This window comes from Gorilla gorilla, chromosome X (genome assembly GCF_029281585.2).
Source record: "Gorilla gorilla gorilla isolate KB3781 chromosome X, NHGRI_mGorGor1-v2.1_pri, whole genome shotgun sequence".
NCBI classification, from domain to species: domain Eukaryota; kingdom Metazoa; phylum Chordata; class Mammalia; order Primates; family Hominidae; genus Gorilla; species Gorilla gorilla.
In genome coordinates, this window is record NC_073247.2 from 13,587,161 (window position 1) to 13,605,257 (window position 18,097).

The 18,097-nt window shown below is 42.7% G+C and overlaps 1 protein-coding gene across 2 annotated transcripts in view; it reads right to left on the minus strand.

Annotated features, from left to right (window-relative positions):
- MXRA5 (matrix remodeling associated 5) overlaps positions 1-18,097 on the minus strand; it is a 38,532-nt gene that overhangs the window by 9,936 nt on the left and 10,499 nt on the right. For both annotated transcript variants that reach the window (XM_004063743.5, XM_063703160.1), the window contains exons 3-5: positions 11,986-12,115; positions 11,350-11,740; positions 1,606-6,567 (exon numbers count right to left, since the gene is read on the minus strand). In XM_004063743.5, the coding sequence (XP_004063791.4) occupies positions 1,606-6,567; positions 11,350-11,740; positions 11,986-12,115 (5,483 nt within the window). The remainder of the gene's footprint in view (positions 1-1,605; positions 6,568-11,349; positions 11,741-11,985; positions 12,116-18,097) is intronic.

The following is an 18,097-nucleotide window of genomic DNA, read 5'->3' on the forward strand; positions in this document are numbered from 1 at the left end:
CTACCCAGAGTGCTGGGATTACAAGTGTGAGCCACCACACCCAGCCTGTTTTGGTCCTAACCATGAAAGAAATGTAAAACTGAGATATCATCTCATGCCTGCTGGAATGGCTATTATCAAAAAGACCAAAAACACAGACACTGGTGAAGATGTGGAGAAAAGGGCACCCTCGTACACTGTTGGTGGGAATGTAATTTGGTACAACCACTGTGGAAAACAGTATGGAGATTCCTCATAAAACTAACAATAGAGCTGCCTATGGTCTAGCAATCCCACTACTGGGTATTTATCCAAAGGAAATGACGTCAGTATGTTGACAAGACATCTGCACTCCCGTGTTTACCACAGTGCTATTCACAATAGCCAAGATATGGAATTCAGCTAAGTGTCCATCAATGAATGAATGGATAAAGAGAATGTGGTATATATGCACAATGAAATGCCATTCTGTCTTTTCTTTTTCTTTTTTTAAAAAAAAAAACAACGAAATTCTGTCATTTGCCACAACATAAATGAACCTGGAGGACATTAGATTAAGTGAAATAAACCAGGCACAGACAGACAAATACTGCATGATCTCACTTATATGTGCAATGTAAGAAAGTTGAACTCACAGAAGCTGAAGCAGATAGTGGAATGGTGGTTACCAGGGGCTGGGGGTGGGAGTAAAGGGAAGATATTAATTAAAGAGTATGAAGTTCAGTTAGGAGGAATATGCTTAAGTGATATTATACTCATGGCAACTATAGTTAATAACAATTTAGCTTATACTTGAAAATTGTTGAGAGTAGATTTTGTGTTGTCATCACACACATACGAAATAAGTATGCTGTAAAAAAAGGATAGAGAAAAAGAATGTTTTGTTTCTCTTTTTCATCTTTACACTAATCCCAGAAACCGGGCCATCTTCAGGCAAAGGACAGCAAATGTGGGTTTAATAGAGAATTCTGGAAGCAGGCATGAGTCCCAGCCACTTCCAAGGTGAGCTAAGATGCCACAAGCTCAATTACTAGAGACACAGCCTCTCCCTTATTTATTTATGCTCATGCTGTTCTCCTGAACTCCTCGGGCTAGCTGGCTGCATGGGCATCCCAGGCTTGCAGTGGCCAGCCACCCCTGCCCAGAGAGGCCCTCGAGTCCATAAGAAAGGTAAATTAATCCTAAAGTAAGACTCCAGTAACTTTCTCCTACACAAACTCTGGTTAAAGTGTAGATTGGGTACACATGGACATAAAGATAGGACAAACAGACACCTGGGACTACTATAGGAGAGAGGGAGGGGTGGCACGGGCTGAAAAATGTACCTATTGGATGCTACGCTTGCTACCTGGGTAATGGGATCATTTGTGCCCCAAACCTCAGCATCACACAATATACCCGTGTGACAAGCCTGCACATGTTCCCCCTGTGTCTAAAATAAAAGCTGAAATTATAAAAATAAAAATAAACACTTATTCGAGTAAAAAAATTCTCCAAATGTGTTATAAAAATTTCTCCTAATGTGTTTATGCTGTTCACCATATACTGCTTTAATGTATTATATTGCTAGCCAATAAAATAAAAATTGACCAAAAAAAAAAAAAAGTAGATGCTTAAACATCTTACCTGTGGAAACCTTTGTCCAAGTAACGAAAGGCTTTGGCTTTCCTGTTGCCTCACAGGGGAACACAGTGTCTGTCTCAGCGGTGACGGACACAGTCTGTGGGGACTTGGTGAGGATTTGGGGCTTTTCCCCAAGAGACCAGAATTTGGATGCAGGAGGTCCTCCTGCAAAGAACTTTGAGCTGCTCTGGTGGAAGCTTCCTGAGGACTGGACAGAAGATGTTATAAAGGAGACAGAACTCTGGGTGGAAGAGACCATAGGGATATTCTGTAAGTTAGTTGAGGGTGATCCCGTGGTCTGCGGAGTGTGCAACAACGGAGGTGCCGGAGGGCCAAAGTCCAGGTGGAAGGTGCTATGGGAATGTATCCTGTTGTAGGAACCTGGAATAACTTTTCTCTCTCTCATTACTGGGGCAGGAGAAGTGGGTATCTGGGGTCTCCGGGTGACTCCCAACTGTGGAAAAGAAAGAGTCTTGTTGGTAAAGAAAGGGAGTCTTCCATTGGAATAATGAGGAATTCTTGGACTGGGAGGCTTTCCAACTGGGTTTCTTGCCTCAGGGATGTTGTTATTTCCAAACACTTTGGAGTAGCCATTGAATTGGTCAGTTCTTCCGTCAGTAAACTTACTAGGAATGCTGGGTTTGGACATGTGCAATGGGAGAGGAGTTGTTGTACTTGATAATCTTGGAGTTGTAAACTGTTTGTTCTCTGGCAAAGCCCTAGAAGGATATGTAGTTATTTCTGGTTTGTTGGTCCAGTGACGAGGTGACTGGGAAGATACAAAGTATCTGGAAGTGCTTTGTGTGGACATTTCAGGCAGCCTCACTGTTGCTGTTGGTAGGATGGGTTTGGCAGGGACTCTGGTTAGTTGATGAGAAGCATGAACTCTTCCATCCTGGTGGTGGCTATCTGGGCCACGTGGTAGACTCCTACTATCAAATACTTGCTTTTCCAATTCCAGCTTTGTAGACAAGTTAAATGCATCCTGGTCGGAAGAGGGTGTTGATAATTCATTTGGCCCTGACATATGCTGTGTTCCTTCATTGTTCACTGGGGTTGCTTCTGTTTCTGGATTCCCCACATAATTCAAGAAAACATTTTCCTTGGAATCTCTAGATGCTTGAGATATTCTTGGACTGGGAAGTGCTGGCTTAGTGGTGGTGGTTTGTCCCAAAGACATGAGAATTGTGGATGGGGAGGAGGATGCTGGCTCCTTCATCCGGGCAGCAGTAGGGGTGTGATTCTGTGGTCTAGTTTCAGAAAGGAGAATAGCCACAGTGGTTTCATGATGATCTTGATCAAGGGTGGTGGTTTCTGCCTGACTTGAAGCCACCTCCACTTTTATGCTTGAGAGAGTTGTGGAAGAACCAGCTTCTTCCTGGTGAAATGGTGTGGAGACTGTCACAGAGGACGAAAACTCGGAAGTGAAATCCACATCCTCAAGCTCTTTAAGAAGGGGAGGGTCTGTAAGATTTTCCCCAGAAGTGGTAACAGGTATGTCTGTCTGTAGCCTCCCAGGCTGGGCCGTCCTTGAGGGATTCCAGGTTGGAGTTCCTGGAAAGCCTACAGGAGAGGATTCTTCCTTAAATTCTCCCATAGTGGAGACCAAGGAGCGAGAAGTTGGTATGACATTAGTAATTGATTCACCAGTGACTAAAATGTCACTTTTATGTTTGTCAACATTTGTGGCAACATCATCCTTAATTTCTTTTCCATCTGATGTGGGTTTATATGTGACTGGAAGTGTCTCTTGGACTTTAGGGTAAGATGAATATATTTTTCTGGTGGTTGTCATGTAATCTAAGGAATCATAAGGGCCCTCAGTTTTCAGAGAAACAGTTCTAGGCAAAAGTATAGTTTCTGAACTGGGAGTAACAATGTTTCTATGTTTATTTTCTGGAGAAGGGCTGGGCTTGGATCCAGACGCTCTTGAGCTCACTGTAGAAGGGGTATATCGATGTTTGTTTGGCCTCTTCCCGTGTTTTCTCCGTGGTGTTCCCTTGGATGTGGGTTCTGCATTCTTCTCCATTTCCAACTGTTGGGGGGTATTAACTGTGTTATCCACCCAAGCTGTAGGAACCAGAGAACTCTCCACTTGACTTGAAATCTTAATGTCAGGTGCTTGAGTTGGTTGAGTAGAAAAAGTCTCTGATGGGGCAAAAGTTGTGGGTGGGGTTTGCTTGTGCCGGTGGCGGAATTTGTTGGGGCGTAATCTCCTTCTCCCGTTGGGTCTCCTTCGAGAAGGGTGAGTGCTCATGGTGGATGACGGAGCAACTTTTTGCCTTGGTGTTGTTGTTGCTGTTGTGGTGTCTTTGTCTAGAAGGGTACCAACTGTGGTTTCTGCAGGCTTCTTAACTGGAGACATACTGCTCATTATACCCGGTGTGGAGTCAGGCAAAGTGATGGATTTGCTCTCTTGGCCCTCACTCTCAGAACTTCTGGAGTGTGTGGGGTCTCCCTCTAGCATATTTCCTCCCTGTAGTGTCTGAGACATCTCTTTCATACCCTTTTTAATCAGTAAGGTGTCTTGAGTGCTTAGACTACTTTTCACAAGGTGGATGTTGTCTGTCAGTCCTTGTAGATGTGATTGGCCTGGGACACCTGGTTCCCCTATAGTAGAATCCTCAAATAACTGTGATGTACCGAAGTCATTAACCCAGATGGTGGGGGTTGGAGTAAGGTGTGCAAAGGTGTCTTCTTTCATCTTATCCTCATCTGGTTGTGACTTAGTCTCCAAATCTGGGTCAAAGTATTGCACGGGCTCAGACAAGGAGACAGCATCCAATGGAGGCTCATACTCACTGGATGTGGGCTCTGGTGAGGATCCAACATCTGCTGCAGACCAACCCTCTGTTGCCGTCTCTTCATGGGTGGGCTTTTCATAGACTGTGTCTAAGGTGTGCAGAGTAGGAGATGGTTCATAAGGCTCAGATATAAGTGTAGGGGCTGCTGTCCCCTTCAGGTCTCCTTCAGTGGAAGTTATCTCCTCAGTCTTCTCGGAAAGGTCATCAACAACTTCCTCCAGAGGTGTGCTTGTTACTTCAGGTTCAACAAGAATAACTCCATTGTGGTTGTGTTCTAGCCCCATGCTGGCTGAGGAAATGGTACCCAAAACGTGCTCTTCTTCACCAAGTAGAGGTACATCTGCTGAGGATTCTTCAGCACTGGTTACTGTCTGCACAGGAGATGCTGAGGGGGGAGAAACAGCAGAAAAAGGTGGTGTGACTTCTAGACTCGAGGATGGAGGACTTGTGGTTTTAATCAACGGGGGTACTTCTGTGCCCTTAGGGAGATTTTTCCCACGGACTTTGGCTAAAATATCAGCCCAGCGCTCCGGATTAATCTGTTTGTTTGCCATGTTTATCCTTCGTCTAGATTCAAACACTCTGCGACCTTCTGCAACATTGGTCTCTGGTTCTTTTTCCGAATGCTTCCAGAGTTTCAGCTTTCTTCTCCCTTTCTTGGCTTTCTTATCTCCACTGATGGCATCATCCTTTGTTTTGAGGAACACTTCTTGGTCCTTTGGATGCAGAAGTCTCCTTGAAGTGTTCTCTTCATCTCCCATGCCCGAGCCCCCTTCATCCTCCACGATGTCTTCTCTGACTCTGGAAAGAGCCTTTGCACCTGGGCGTCTGTCTCTTTTGGATGGCAAGCCAGACCCTTTCTTGGTCACTGTGATTCCCACCGTAAAATGGTCTGCCCCTTGCTGGTTGACAGCCACACATCTGTAGTAACCACTATCACTGACTTGGACCTTTGGGATGGAAAGAGTTCCGTTTGGCAATATGTATACATGTGATGTGTTAGCCAAATCATTAATTATCCTTCTGTTTGGAAGAATCCAGCTAAGGTGGGCTTCGGGTACTGCTAAAGCATTGCAAGGCAACATCACCGACTCCCCTGGGTTCTTGCCAATTGTCACTGTGTCTTTCTCGGTTGGCTGAGTGGAGGGAGACTGCACAAGTACCCTATATACCATGCGGTCCATTTCATCCCTCACTTGAGCAATGCACTGGTACAAGCCCGAGTCAGATGGCTCCATGGACTTGATCCTCAGCCAGCCACTGCTGAGAATGGAGAACTTGCTGTCTGGGTCATCCATGGGCGCTTTCAGGATGGAGCCATCTGGAAGCACCCAGAAGATAGATGGACTCTCAGAAGCTTTCACGTTGCAGCTCAACTGGCATGGACCCCCTTCCAGGACAGTCTGATCTCTTTGCACAGCTCCACTAGGCTCAATCATTACCCAGCTTCTGCCCCGAGCCTGCCTTGTATCTTTGGTGGATATTGTTTGAGAATACTGAGTGTAGTAGGAAAGTAGCACCTTCTTGGCTGTACTCTGACGTCGGTTCAGCTGGATATCTATGGATGGCTGCATGACCCATTCTGGTTCTGCAAGAATCTGGGCTCTCACACCTGTGTAGTAAAGAGCTTCCTCATCAGCATCCTGCCTGTACTGGTAGCTGACTCTGGAGTCTTTGCTGAGCATGAGCTCTCTGTGTAGCTTCACGGGAACTTCACTGTAGTATGCTATCAATTTCCATAGCTTTTCATAGTTTTCCCGGATCATTGGACACTCAAAGTCCAAGGCAACTGTTGCATTTATGTCAATATCTGGAGGATCCGTTTGGTTCAAGTGAATTTTGTACACATCCATTGGTTTCTTGATGTCACAGACCAAGTTCACCATGTTCCCGTGCTCGTCGGTCATATTCAAAGAGATGCTCCACTGGGGCAGTTGGAATTTCTCCAGGATGAGCTGGCTGTCACCATCCTCTTCCTGTTCTTGCTCCTCCTCAATACTCCTGCTCCTGTTCTGTCTCAGAGGGGACTCTATTGAAGGCTTCAGACAAGTCATGTCCTTCAGCTTGTGTATCTCATGTTTGTACAACTTCTTTGGACTGAAGCACATTGCACACAACTGACCGCCTTCATAAGCTTTGTCCTTTTTACACTTCAGAATTCCTAAAACAAATAAGCAAATAGACAATAGGGTAAGGAGCCAAAGAATGGCATGCCTTGCACATGGCCAGAGGATAAAGCCTATGTTTGCATCTTTATCACCCAGCTGTAATCCCATAAACAAGGAATCCTATACATGAGTTGCCTTTGAGGCTTCATGTTAAACCACAGTTTTAGCACACTGTGTGGTAACTAACGGGTGCTTTATAACTGCTTAACCATTAATAATAATTTTTACTTAAAAATGTCTTAAAATACTTACTAACGGGTATTTAAAAAACATTTCTAAGTTAAAGAAAACAACTTCATTCACATACATTTTACAATGTACCTTCTGTGAAAGTTTAGGAGAATCTATATAAATATACTGCAAACTGGGGAAGCATTTCTTGGTAAAAGGATGAATCTTTGCACGTACCACATCATATCTACTTTTTGTTGTTTTTCATCTTGATATATATACCAATATATATCTCAATATATCTATCTCAATATATACAAATATGTATCTATCTTAATAGATATATAGATAGATCATATATAGATATATAATACATATATATTTATATAATATATAGATATATATCTATCATGATATATAAACATATATTGATATATTAATAAATATATATTAATATGTAGATATATTGACATATAATCAATGTATATTTATATCTAAGTATATATAAATAATATGTAAATTAAATATGGATATAAATATATAAACCCCGTGAAAGTATTTTCAGGTAAAAGGAAGAATCTTTGGCATGTATCACATCATATTTACTTTTTTAAATCATGATATAACAATATATAAATTTATAGATGTATATATGTTTATAAATAAATATATAATAATATATTTATTCATAAATAATGTATAATTATAATTTATAATATATAATTTATAATTATAAATTTATAATATATAATTTATATATTTATATATAAATATATATAGTCAATATGTATGTATCTAGGTAACTATATCTATATTTATAATTCTATATATTCATAAATGTACAATATATAATTTATATATAATCAATATGTATCTATCTAGGAACTATATATTTATAACTCTGTATATTTATAATTTATAATATATAATTTATATATAATCAATATGTATCTAGGGACTATATATTTATAACTCTCTGTATATTTATAAATTTATAATATATAATTTATATATAATCAATATGTATGTATCTAGATAACTATATCTATATTTATAACTATATTTATAAATTTATAATATATAATGTATATATAATCAATACGTATGTATCTAGGTAACTATATCTATATTTATAACTCTCTCTATATTTGTAGTAAACACTTCACAGAGTGTTTGCTTTTGAGTTCACGTTGTCCTCTTGGTCTCCTGGATATGAAATCCTCTGGAATTTTCTCTGTCCTTTCTGGCCACAACTTGGTCTCAGTCACTACTTCCTCCTCCTCCTCTGCCTGAATCTTTGCTGACTGGGTCCTCCTTGACTTGAGCCTAAGCCCCTTTCCTTTCTGGTTGGCTTCAGTGTCAATGGCCTCTCCCATATGTGTGGTTCCAATTACCATCCACCCGCCAGTGATGACTACCATATGTGCTTCTCTAGTCCAAACACATTCCGTGAGTTCCACACCCCATTGCCTCTTTGACATGTCTATTTAGATAGCAAGAAGAGTCCTCAAACTGACATCTATGAAACAAACTTATATTCTCTCCCTGACCTAAATGTAGAATCTCGTGCCTGTTCTATCTCAGTAAGTGATGCCATACTCTCTCTGCCTGGGGAAACTGGAAGACTAGGAGTTTTTCATGGCAGTCCTCTGCCTACTTCTGCCCCTTCCCATTGGGAAGAAGCCAGTCATACTGCTTCATCTATGACTTGGAGAATTATAAAGCTCCTAACTGGCTTTGCCATCTTTCCTTTTTCCCTCCTGACTTTGGTTTTCTGCGTGACTTTCAAAGCAAACACCTCAACATGCGAATAGGATTGTTTTGCACATCTCCCCCCAACACACATACACATACTCACACTCACACTCATACCCACACACATACATGCTGTGAGACAAGGCAGCAAACACAAGCAGGAGCATTTCACAAAATCCCTTGGCCAGCTGAATTTCACAGCTCAGCGAATGAGCGCAGCCTCTACATGAATGCCCTGAAGATGATGAGCAGGATGGAGCACAGGTCCACGTGTCTCTTGCCTGAATCACTGCACTTTTAGAAAAGATGAGTTCAATGCTCCTAGCCCCTGCCTCTTTCTACACATAAGATAATGTCTGGCAGGATTAAGGACTATGCCTCTGTAATCTATAACCAGATGTCCCCTGGCACCCAAACTTTGATGAGAATCAGCTCTAATATAACTTCTGAGCACAACTGATGTGAATTCTGACCACATTTGGTGTGACTTCTGAGCACCTGCAGAAGCTCCACCATCTGTGTATAAGCTGTGGGCTGAAACCTTGCTATGCAGCAGTCTAACAGAAACTCTCTGAAAGATCCTGGGATTGCAATCTTCAGAAATGCTCACTGTATAAAACTAACTTTAATACTTTACAATCTTGAGTTTCTTTCACATACATGCAAATCTACACATACACAGATGTACACACATGTGCACAGACAAATACATGCATAGACATGCACACACAAAGACATGCATGCATATCTCCAGACAGTAGCAGAGATGGTTCTCTGCCCAGCAAAGTTTTGTGGGTCCACATCCATAATGCAGTGTTGCTGCTACAAAATAGCCATCCAAATGCATTTTCAGGCCCCCTTACATCCACTGGGGTGTGAGGACTGGTTCCCACCAATGAAATATGAGTGGAGGAGGCGTGTGTCTTTTCTGGTTAAGACCATTCACAAGTGGGTGTACCTCTGTCTTTCCCACATCCATTGCTTGATGGCCTCTTGGAATGAAGCTCTAAAAGCTAAGAAAAAGCAAGCCTCTTGAATGTCTAGCAGTAAAGACTCCCAAGTAGGCAACTGAGCAAATCCAATGATGTTGAGTTGGAAATAAGTTTAAAAGCTGCAAGGAACAGACGGGAAGACTGTGTGGCTAGAAATAAATGAATAAGAAGAGCAATGGGACCACCATGCTAGAGGATAGTGGGGACAGGTGGAGCGACCTTTGTGTGGAGACTTCTTGGAGGGAATGTGCAAATGTGTATCTTATCCTAAAAGCAATGGAAATCAGTTACGCAGAGGTGTGGGTGCACATCCTGTAAAAATGTTCTCACTGCTTTGTAGAGAGTGGATGGAAAACAGGGCTGACAAGGACATGGGGACACTTGTTTAGAATGCTCCCCCTTCCTACCAGAGAGAGGAAAGGAGCTTGATCCAGGCCAGCAGCTGTGAGGATGGAGTTGAGGAAATAGATCCAGGATATGGTAAACACAATGCAATCTAAGGATGGGGATAGGTTGCAAGGTAGGGCTTAGAGAAGGGGGAGAAAGGAAGGAAGGAAGGGAAGATAGGGAGGGAGGGAGGGTGAAGGGGGGGAGGAATGGAGGAAGGAAGAGAGGGATGAAAGGAAGGATGGAAAGAAGAAAGGAAGGCAGGAGAGAAGGCAGGAGGAAGGAAGGAAGAGAAGGAAGGAATGAAGGAAGGGAGGGAGGGAAGGAAGGAAAGGAAGGAAGGAGCGAGGGAAGGAAGGAAGGAACGAAGGAAGGAAAGAAGGAGCGAGGGAGGGAAGGTGGGAAGCAGGGAGGGAAGGAGGGAAGGAAGGAGGGAAGGAAGAAAAGAAAGAAGGAAGGAAGGAGAGAACGAAGGAAGGAAGGAAGGAGAGGAGGAGAGAATGAAGGAAGAAGACAAGGAAGGAGTAAAGGAGGGAAGGTGGAACCAGGGAAGGAAGGAGAGAAGGAAGGAATGAAGGAAGGAAAAAACGAAAGAAGGAACGAGAGAAGGAGGGAAGGAAGGAGAGCAGGAAGGAGTAAAGGAGGGAAGGTGGGAAGCAGGGAAGGAAGGAGAGAAGGAAGGAAGCAAGGAAAAAAGAAGGAAGGAAGGAAGGAAGGAAAAAAGAAGGAAGGAATGAAGGAAAAAAGGAAGGAAGGAGAGATGGAAGAAAGGAAAGAAGGAGGGAAGGAAAGAAGGAGGGAAGGAAGGAGAGAAGAAGGAAGGAAGGAGAGAAAGAAGGAAGGAAGGAGGGAAGGAAGGAAGGAGGGAAGGAAGGAAGATGAAGGAAGGGGAGAGAAGGAAGGAAGGCAGATGAAGGAAGGGAGAGAAGGAAGGAAGGCAGAAAGGAATCACAGTCTACTTTGTTGCAACTGCAACACATAAGTCCTGGTTGTTGTCATAGCTCTCTAGATCAATAGTGAGCATCGCTTCCGTGTCCGTAAAATAATGACCTTGTAGCCACTCCTCTCACCAGCCTGCTCTTTTCCAAGCATCCTTTGTGAATTTCTCATGGAACATGCATTCACAGCCCCTTCCCAGTCCCAGTTTCCCACATTAAGCTGCAGTCCAAGGCTGGCATGATCCTCCAGATACCCATTCCATGGCAACCCACATCACCTGTATGTAACTGATTACATGAGCACTACATTTCACTAAGGGATAACTGCCTTTGCGTTGGGGAATGGAGATGTCTTAACATTTAAGTGGTAACGTTTAAAGTCTGAGTTCCTGTCTAGCTGATTGGGTGCTCAGATTTCATCGAAGCTCAGATTTCATTGAATAAGTCAATATAAGAACCTTGGAGAATGGAACGTCTCCAAAAAGATAAAAGAATGTGCAGCTAGGAGTGGTCTGCTCTCCTCTCTTCTTACCTCTGGATTTTGCATCCCATTCCAAAAACCATCTCATCTCACAATCGCAGGTCCACGGATTTCCCTGCAAGTAAAGATTCTCCAGAAGCGGCATGTTCCGAAGCATGCTGGCAGGAAGAGTTCTAACCATGTTCTCTGCTAAGTAGAGGTGTCTTATGGTGGAGAGTCTGAAATAATCCAGAAATGTGAACGTGGAGAAGGTGCTGGGGTGCAGCTGGTGGAGGAGATTTCCTTCCAAATGGAGTAGCCTCAGAGACGTTAAGCCGTTGAAAGCTTGAGGGTGGATAAACTCGATCTTGTTGTGGTCAATGTGCAGCCTCATTAAGTTAGAGAGACCCTGGAGGGTCTGTCCTGTGATCACTCTCAGCTTGTTGTAGCTGAACTTGAAAACCTACAGGGACAGGGGAAAACAAAACAAAACAAAACAAAACAAAACGATCCTGTTTATAGTTTAAAAAGCCACAACCACAAACAGAAACCAGTACAAAGGGCTGGAGAGTAATGACATGAAGCTTGTCTTTCATGTCAAACAATAGCCGTTTTATTGATCATTAAGGAGAGTGACATAGTTTCTATTCTTTATTACTGGTCTTAGAGGATGCAATTTAGTGACGCTTATAAATGCCGTGGGTTTACCTGAAGAGAGCTGAGGTCTCTTAAAGCTCCATCGGGGATGCTTGGGATCTCATTGCCGTGAATCATAAGTAGCTCCAACTTGGTCAGTCCTGCAAATGAGGTTTCTGACAGGGCCTGTATGCTATTAAACCTAAAGAATAGTAATAATAATAATAATAATTAAGAAAATAAATAGCGAATACTTAACTCCCATATGGGAAACATTCCCTAGCCTGCCCAAGAGCAAATTAGTAAAATGGTGAGTCTTTTTGTCTATTTATTTATTTATTAGAGACAATCTTACTCCGTCACCCAGGCTGGAATGCAGTGGTGCAATCGTAGCTCACTGTAGCCTCCACCTCCCAGGCTCCAGCAATCCTCCCACATCAGCCTCCCAAGTAGCTGGAACTACAGGCACAGGCCACTATCCCTGGCTAATTTTTTATTTTTCATTTTTGTAGAGACAGGGTCTTGATATGTGCCCAGGCTGATCTGGAACTCCTGGCCTCATGTGATCCTCCTGCCTGGGCTCCCAAAGTGCTGGGATTACAAGCAAGAGTCACTGCACCTGGTCATGAAGTAGTGATTCTGAGGTGACAGGGGTGCCATTCCCAAAGACGTTTATCCCTTCATGTCCCTATCTCTGGGGTCAAGAAGAAAGTGACACATATTTATTTGTCTTCATTCTGCTAAGGAACATTCATGGAGAACTTTGACTTGGAATATGCTGTTGTGGTCAGGAGGCTATTTGGTGTGTCCATCAGTAGGATTTAGAATTCAACATGAGGCTGTTCCATGTGTCTCTTTCTTGGAAACTCTGTGCTGAAGCGACAGTAATAAAGAGGGACACGTGGCTAGCAGGGCCGGGAAAATCCACAGCATTGGAATTTGCTTTGCATATGGTAAGACAGGAGACAGCTCCATGCTAAGGGCCAAATAGAAAGGTTGACCACAGCACCAACACTCTTATTTCCCATGGACAGGCTGCCATGTCTGACGGATGATCAAAGTTACTCGTAGACATGCTAGGTTTCTTGTTTGTTTTGTTTCTTCCTGTAACCTGTCCTCAAGATGAGTTCTTTTTGTTTTAAATTTTTGGTTTTTTGTTGTTGTGTATATAATTGTCAAGATGCTTTCTTGACCAATTTAGAAATTTCTCAGTGCCATATTGGTAATAGCATACAACAATGCTTAAACTTGATCCCTGGATAAGCAATTTGAAAAATGAATAGAGAAGCCTGCACGCTGTTACCATAAATCACTGTTTCTGCTGAGACATAACACATCTAACCTGATATCATTGATTGCTTCTCCTTATCACTTAAATAAAAGGAAATCAATTAACAGGCAACATAAGTGAACAGCTCATAGCTAAATGCAGCAGATGCTAGCATGGTCCAATTTTCTCACACTCATATGTGCCCAAGCCTGGACTACAATTCCAAAGTCAACAGAAACGCCAGGTTAGGTGTGACTCCCCTAAGACCCAGCCTTAGGAAGCACCTTTCAGCTACAAATTTTTGAGTGCAGGAAATTTATAAGCTCTACCCTCAAAAACCATTCACCTTGATTACATCAAACTCTTCAAAGACCTCCTTTCATAATTGCATTCTTCTTCTTTTTTTTTTTTTTTTGAGATGGAGTCTTGCTCTGTCGCCCAGGCTGGAGTGCAGTGGCATGATCTCGGCTCACTGCAAGCTCTGCCTCCCAGGTTCACGCCATTCTCCTGCCTCAGCCTCCCGAGTAGCTGGGACCACAGGTGCCCGCCACCACACGCGGCTAATTTTTTGTATTTTTAGTAGAGATGGGGTTTCATCATGTTAGCCAGGATGGTCTCGATCTCCTGACCTTGTGATCCGCCCACCTCGGCCTCCCAAAGTGCTGGGATTACAGGAGTGAGCCACCGCGCCCGGCCGCATTATTCTTTTTAAGATAAATTTATGCAAAGAAAACATCAGATGGAATTAAATGCATCCCACCTTATTGAAATAATGTTGTATAGATTCAATATGGTGTATGGGGAAAATATAGTAGAAGATGATCCTATTTCCTGTTCATGATTTTGACTCATGTAGTCAATGAACAATCATATATAGTGGTTCTCTCTTCTTGATTACATGATATTTTTCACTCTTCTTTTTAGCGCATTACTCCAGTGTCTCGTCAGCTAAGCTCTGCTTTATTTAACACTGGCGAGAGGTAAAATATTAAAAGAATTGGGCTCATAGCTATATGTGTACCTTATGAACATGCTTTGGATTCCATAGAAGGTGGGAAACTTAGCTGGAATTGAGCCTTGTCCTCTTTGTATTACTTTTTGCCCTTTATCACCTAAACCCCATGAAGCAGGCTAACTTTCCACAGCAGAAACTGAGATTCAAGAAAGTTTCCAGGCTGGGCATGGCAGCTAATGCCTATAATCCCAGCACTTTGGGAGGCTGAGGCGAGAGGATCACTTGAGCCCAGGAGTTCAAGACCAGCCTGGGCAACATAGTGAGACCTAATCTCTACAAAAAATACAAAAATTAGTTGGGTGTGATGGTGCATGCCTGTGGTCCCAGCTACTCAGGAGGCTAAGCAGGGAAGACCACTTGAACCCAGGAGGTCGAGGCTGCAGAGAGCTGTGATTGTGCCACTGTACTCCAGCCTGGGCAACAGAGCAATACCCCATCTCAAAAAAAAAAAAAAAAAAAAAAAGTAAGAAAGAAAGAAAAAAAGAAACTTTCCAAAATTTTCAAGGAATAGGAAAAAAGAGGTTAAACCATGCAATGTTCCATTCCAAAGTTTTTTTCCTATTACCTAGTGCTACTTTGGTCTTATTAAAACAAGATGGGAACTTAAATATTCCACAAGCAAACACAGTGACAACAACAATAATGTCCCCATTACAAAGAAGAGGAGACTCACAGAAGACATTGAATGCATTCAAGAATACAGTCAGTGAGAGTAAAATCCAGGTATCTTGAGACCAAAGCTTCAACCTGCATTCAGACACTGTTAACTGAGGTGGGAGAAGCTGTCAATATCTACTTGACATTGTATTTTATTTAGTGAGTTCAAATTCATGGATACATGGTGCAAAACTTCCCGAAATATAATGCTGCAAAGATAAGTGAAATTCAAGGGCATGAAGCTTTATTTCATGTTAAGGACCATGAACCTCCTCAGTGGGTAAAATTCCAAGTAAGAGAAGAAAGAGGTGCATTTTTTCCAATCATGAGCTCAGCAGTTTCCTGCAGAGTATAATAAAAGGGAAGGAAGGTGTTGACTACTGCAAGCTGGGTGGGGAAAGGAGGTCCCAGTGTGTAGACGTGAGATCCTTAGAGGTGAGATAGAAGCATAGAAAGGTCTCTCTCTCTCTCTCTCTCTCTCAAGACAGGGTCTGGCTCTGTTGTCCAGGCCAGAGTGTGGTGGCACAATCTCGGCTCACTGCAACCTCTGTGTCCTGGGCTCAAGCCATCCTCCTACTTCAGCCTTCTAAGTAGCTGTGACTACAAGCACACACCACCACACCTGGCTAATTTTTGTATTTTTAGAAGAGATAGGGTTTCACCATGTTGCCCGAGCTGGTTTTGACCTTCTGAGCTCAACTGATCTACCCGCCTCGGCCTCCCAAAGTGCTGGGATTACAGATGTCAGCCACCACACCCTCTAGGCCTCATGTTTTGAGGTCAGGCACACTTCACGTTGCCCGCTGGCTATCCCAGAGAAGTTACCAAGCTTTTTGGAAGCTCAAACTCTTCATTAGTAATGCTACTGAGGATTCTTTTTTCAGAGAGCCCTGTGTGGGTTAAAGGACATAATGTCTGCAGCCACTCAGACATTGCTCTGTGTCAAGGACTGCTACAGAGTTTCTGGAGGGAATAGGTACACCAAGGCTGATACCAGGGAGATCAAAGGGAAAGTCACAGCCAAGCAAGACACAAAAAGAGACATGCTAAGAATTCGTGAGTTAAAAATGGCAACTAAAATGTAGTTAGGCAGGGGAATAATGAGCAATATGTTATATGAATAAAGACATTCAATGAAAACATATTCAGATGTTCAAAAATTTATACATAATATGAATAATGTAAAAATCATACAAGAATCATAATATTCGTAAACATGTCCATTCAATGATTCTTCTCAGAGACACTCAAATGACCTATTTCAGACCTGATTTCAGCTGACTCCAGAGTAGAAATCTACCTGATACATTTCTAATTCATTCTTTGCTACGTTATCTTTCCAGGAACTTTGCACCCTGATTCCATATGTTTCAACTCACTAAATAAAATAAAGTGTCAAGTAGATATTGCTAGCCTCTCCCGCCTCAGTTAATGGTCCCTGAATGCAAGGTAAAGCTTTGGTCTCAAGATCCTTGTATTTTACCATAGTGACTGTGTATTCTTGGATGTATTCAGCATCGTGCAGAGTCTCCTCTCCTCTATAATGGGGACATTATTGTTGTTGCTGTGTTTGCAGGGTTTTCAAGTTCCCATCTTGTGGGTAAATGAAGTGTCAATCATGGATAATGACCATATTTTTTATTTTTTTATTTTTATTTTACTTATTTATTCATTTGAGATGGAGTCTCCCTCTGTCGCCCAGGCTGAAGTACAGTGGCGCCATCTCGGCTGACTGCAACCTCTGCCTCTCGGATTCAAGCAATTCTCTGGCCTCAGCCTCCCGAGTAGCTGGGACTACAGGCGTGTGCCACCGCGCCCGGCTAATTTTTGTATTTTTAGTAGAGACAGGGTTTCACCATGTTGGCCAGGCTGGTCTCAAACTCCTGACCTCAGGTGATCTGCCCGCCTCGGCCTCCCAAAGTGCTGGGATTACAGGCGTGAGTCACTGCGCCTGGCCGCCATTTTTATTTTTAAAAGAATACCTTATTTCTTCTTATTTAAACACAAGCACAGATGATTTAGCACACAAGAGAGGGCCAAGAAAGTCTTACAGGGTATGTTTGCAGACGGCATCCTCAGAATTGTTCAGAGGTTTTTGTTTGACTGAAATAACAGCCATGAGGAAAAATGCAATGCACGTGAGTGAGAAGCAAAGAGAGTCTAAATGTACATTTCAGAAATGCCGACTACAGAGTAGAAGTCTACATGGCACATATTCTCATTCACTCTTTAAATTGATTTTCTGCAAAATCACTATGCAGTGGCAGTAATCATTGCTCAAGATGCACACTACAAAAAGGAATGAAGCTCTGACACAGGCTACCATGTGGGTGACCCTTGAACCATGTTGTTCACTGCAAGAAGCCTTACAGGTCACCTATTGCAGTGGTCCTCAAACCCCAGGCCACAGGGCAGTACCGGACCAGTTAGGAACCAGGCTGCACAGCAGGAGGTGAGTGGTGGGTGAGCCAGCAAAGTTTCATCTGTATTTACAGCCATTCCCCATTGCTGGCATTACTGCCTGAGCTCCACCTCCTGTCAGATGAGCGATGGCATTGATTCTCACTGGAGCACAAATCCTATTCTGAACTGTGCATGCGAGGGATCTAGGTTGCACACTCCTTATGAGAATCTAATGCCTGATGATCTGTCACTGTCTCCTGTCACCCCCAGATGGAACTGTCTAGTTGAAGGAAAATAAGCTCAGGGCTCCCACTGATTCTACATTATGGTGAGTTGTAGAATTATTTCATTATATTATTACAATGTAATAATAATAGAAATAAAGTGCACAAAAATGTGATATGCTTGAGTCATCCCAAAACTACTCCCTCCCCAATCCTGTCTGTGGAAAAATTGTCTTCCATGAAAACTGGTCCCTGGTGCCAAAAAGACTGGGGACCGCTGATCTATTGTATGATTCTATGTATATGAAATGTTCAGAATAGTCAAATTCATAGAGACAGAAAACAAAGCAGTGGTTCCCAAAGGCTGGAGGAGGAGAGGGAGTAGAGAATGTCTGCTTAATGGATATGAGGTCTCCTTTTGGGGTGGTGAAAATGTTTGGAGCAAGATAGAGATGATGGATACACAATAGTTTGAATGTACTAAATGGCACTGAATTGTAGAGGCTACGAGGGTGAATGCCATGTCATTTGAATTTTACTTTAAAAAATTGCAAAAACTTTGTACAGATCAGCTTCGTATGTGCCTTCAGGATGTAGTGGGCTCTGAAAACAAGT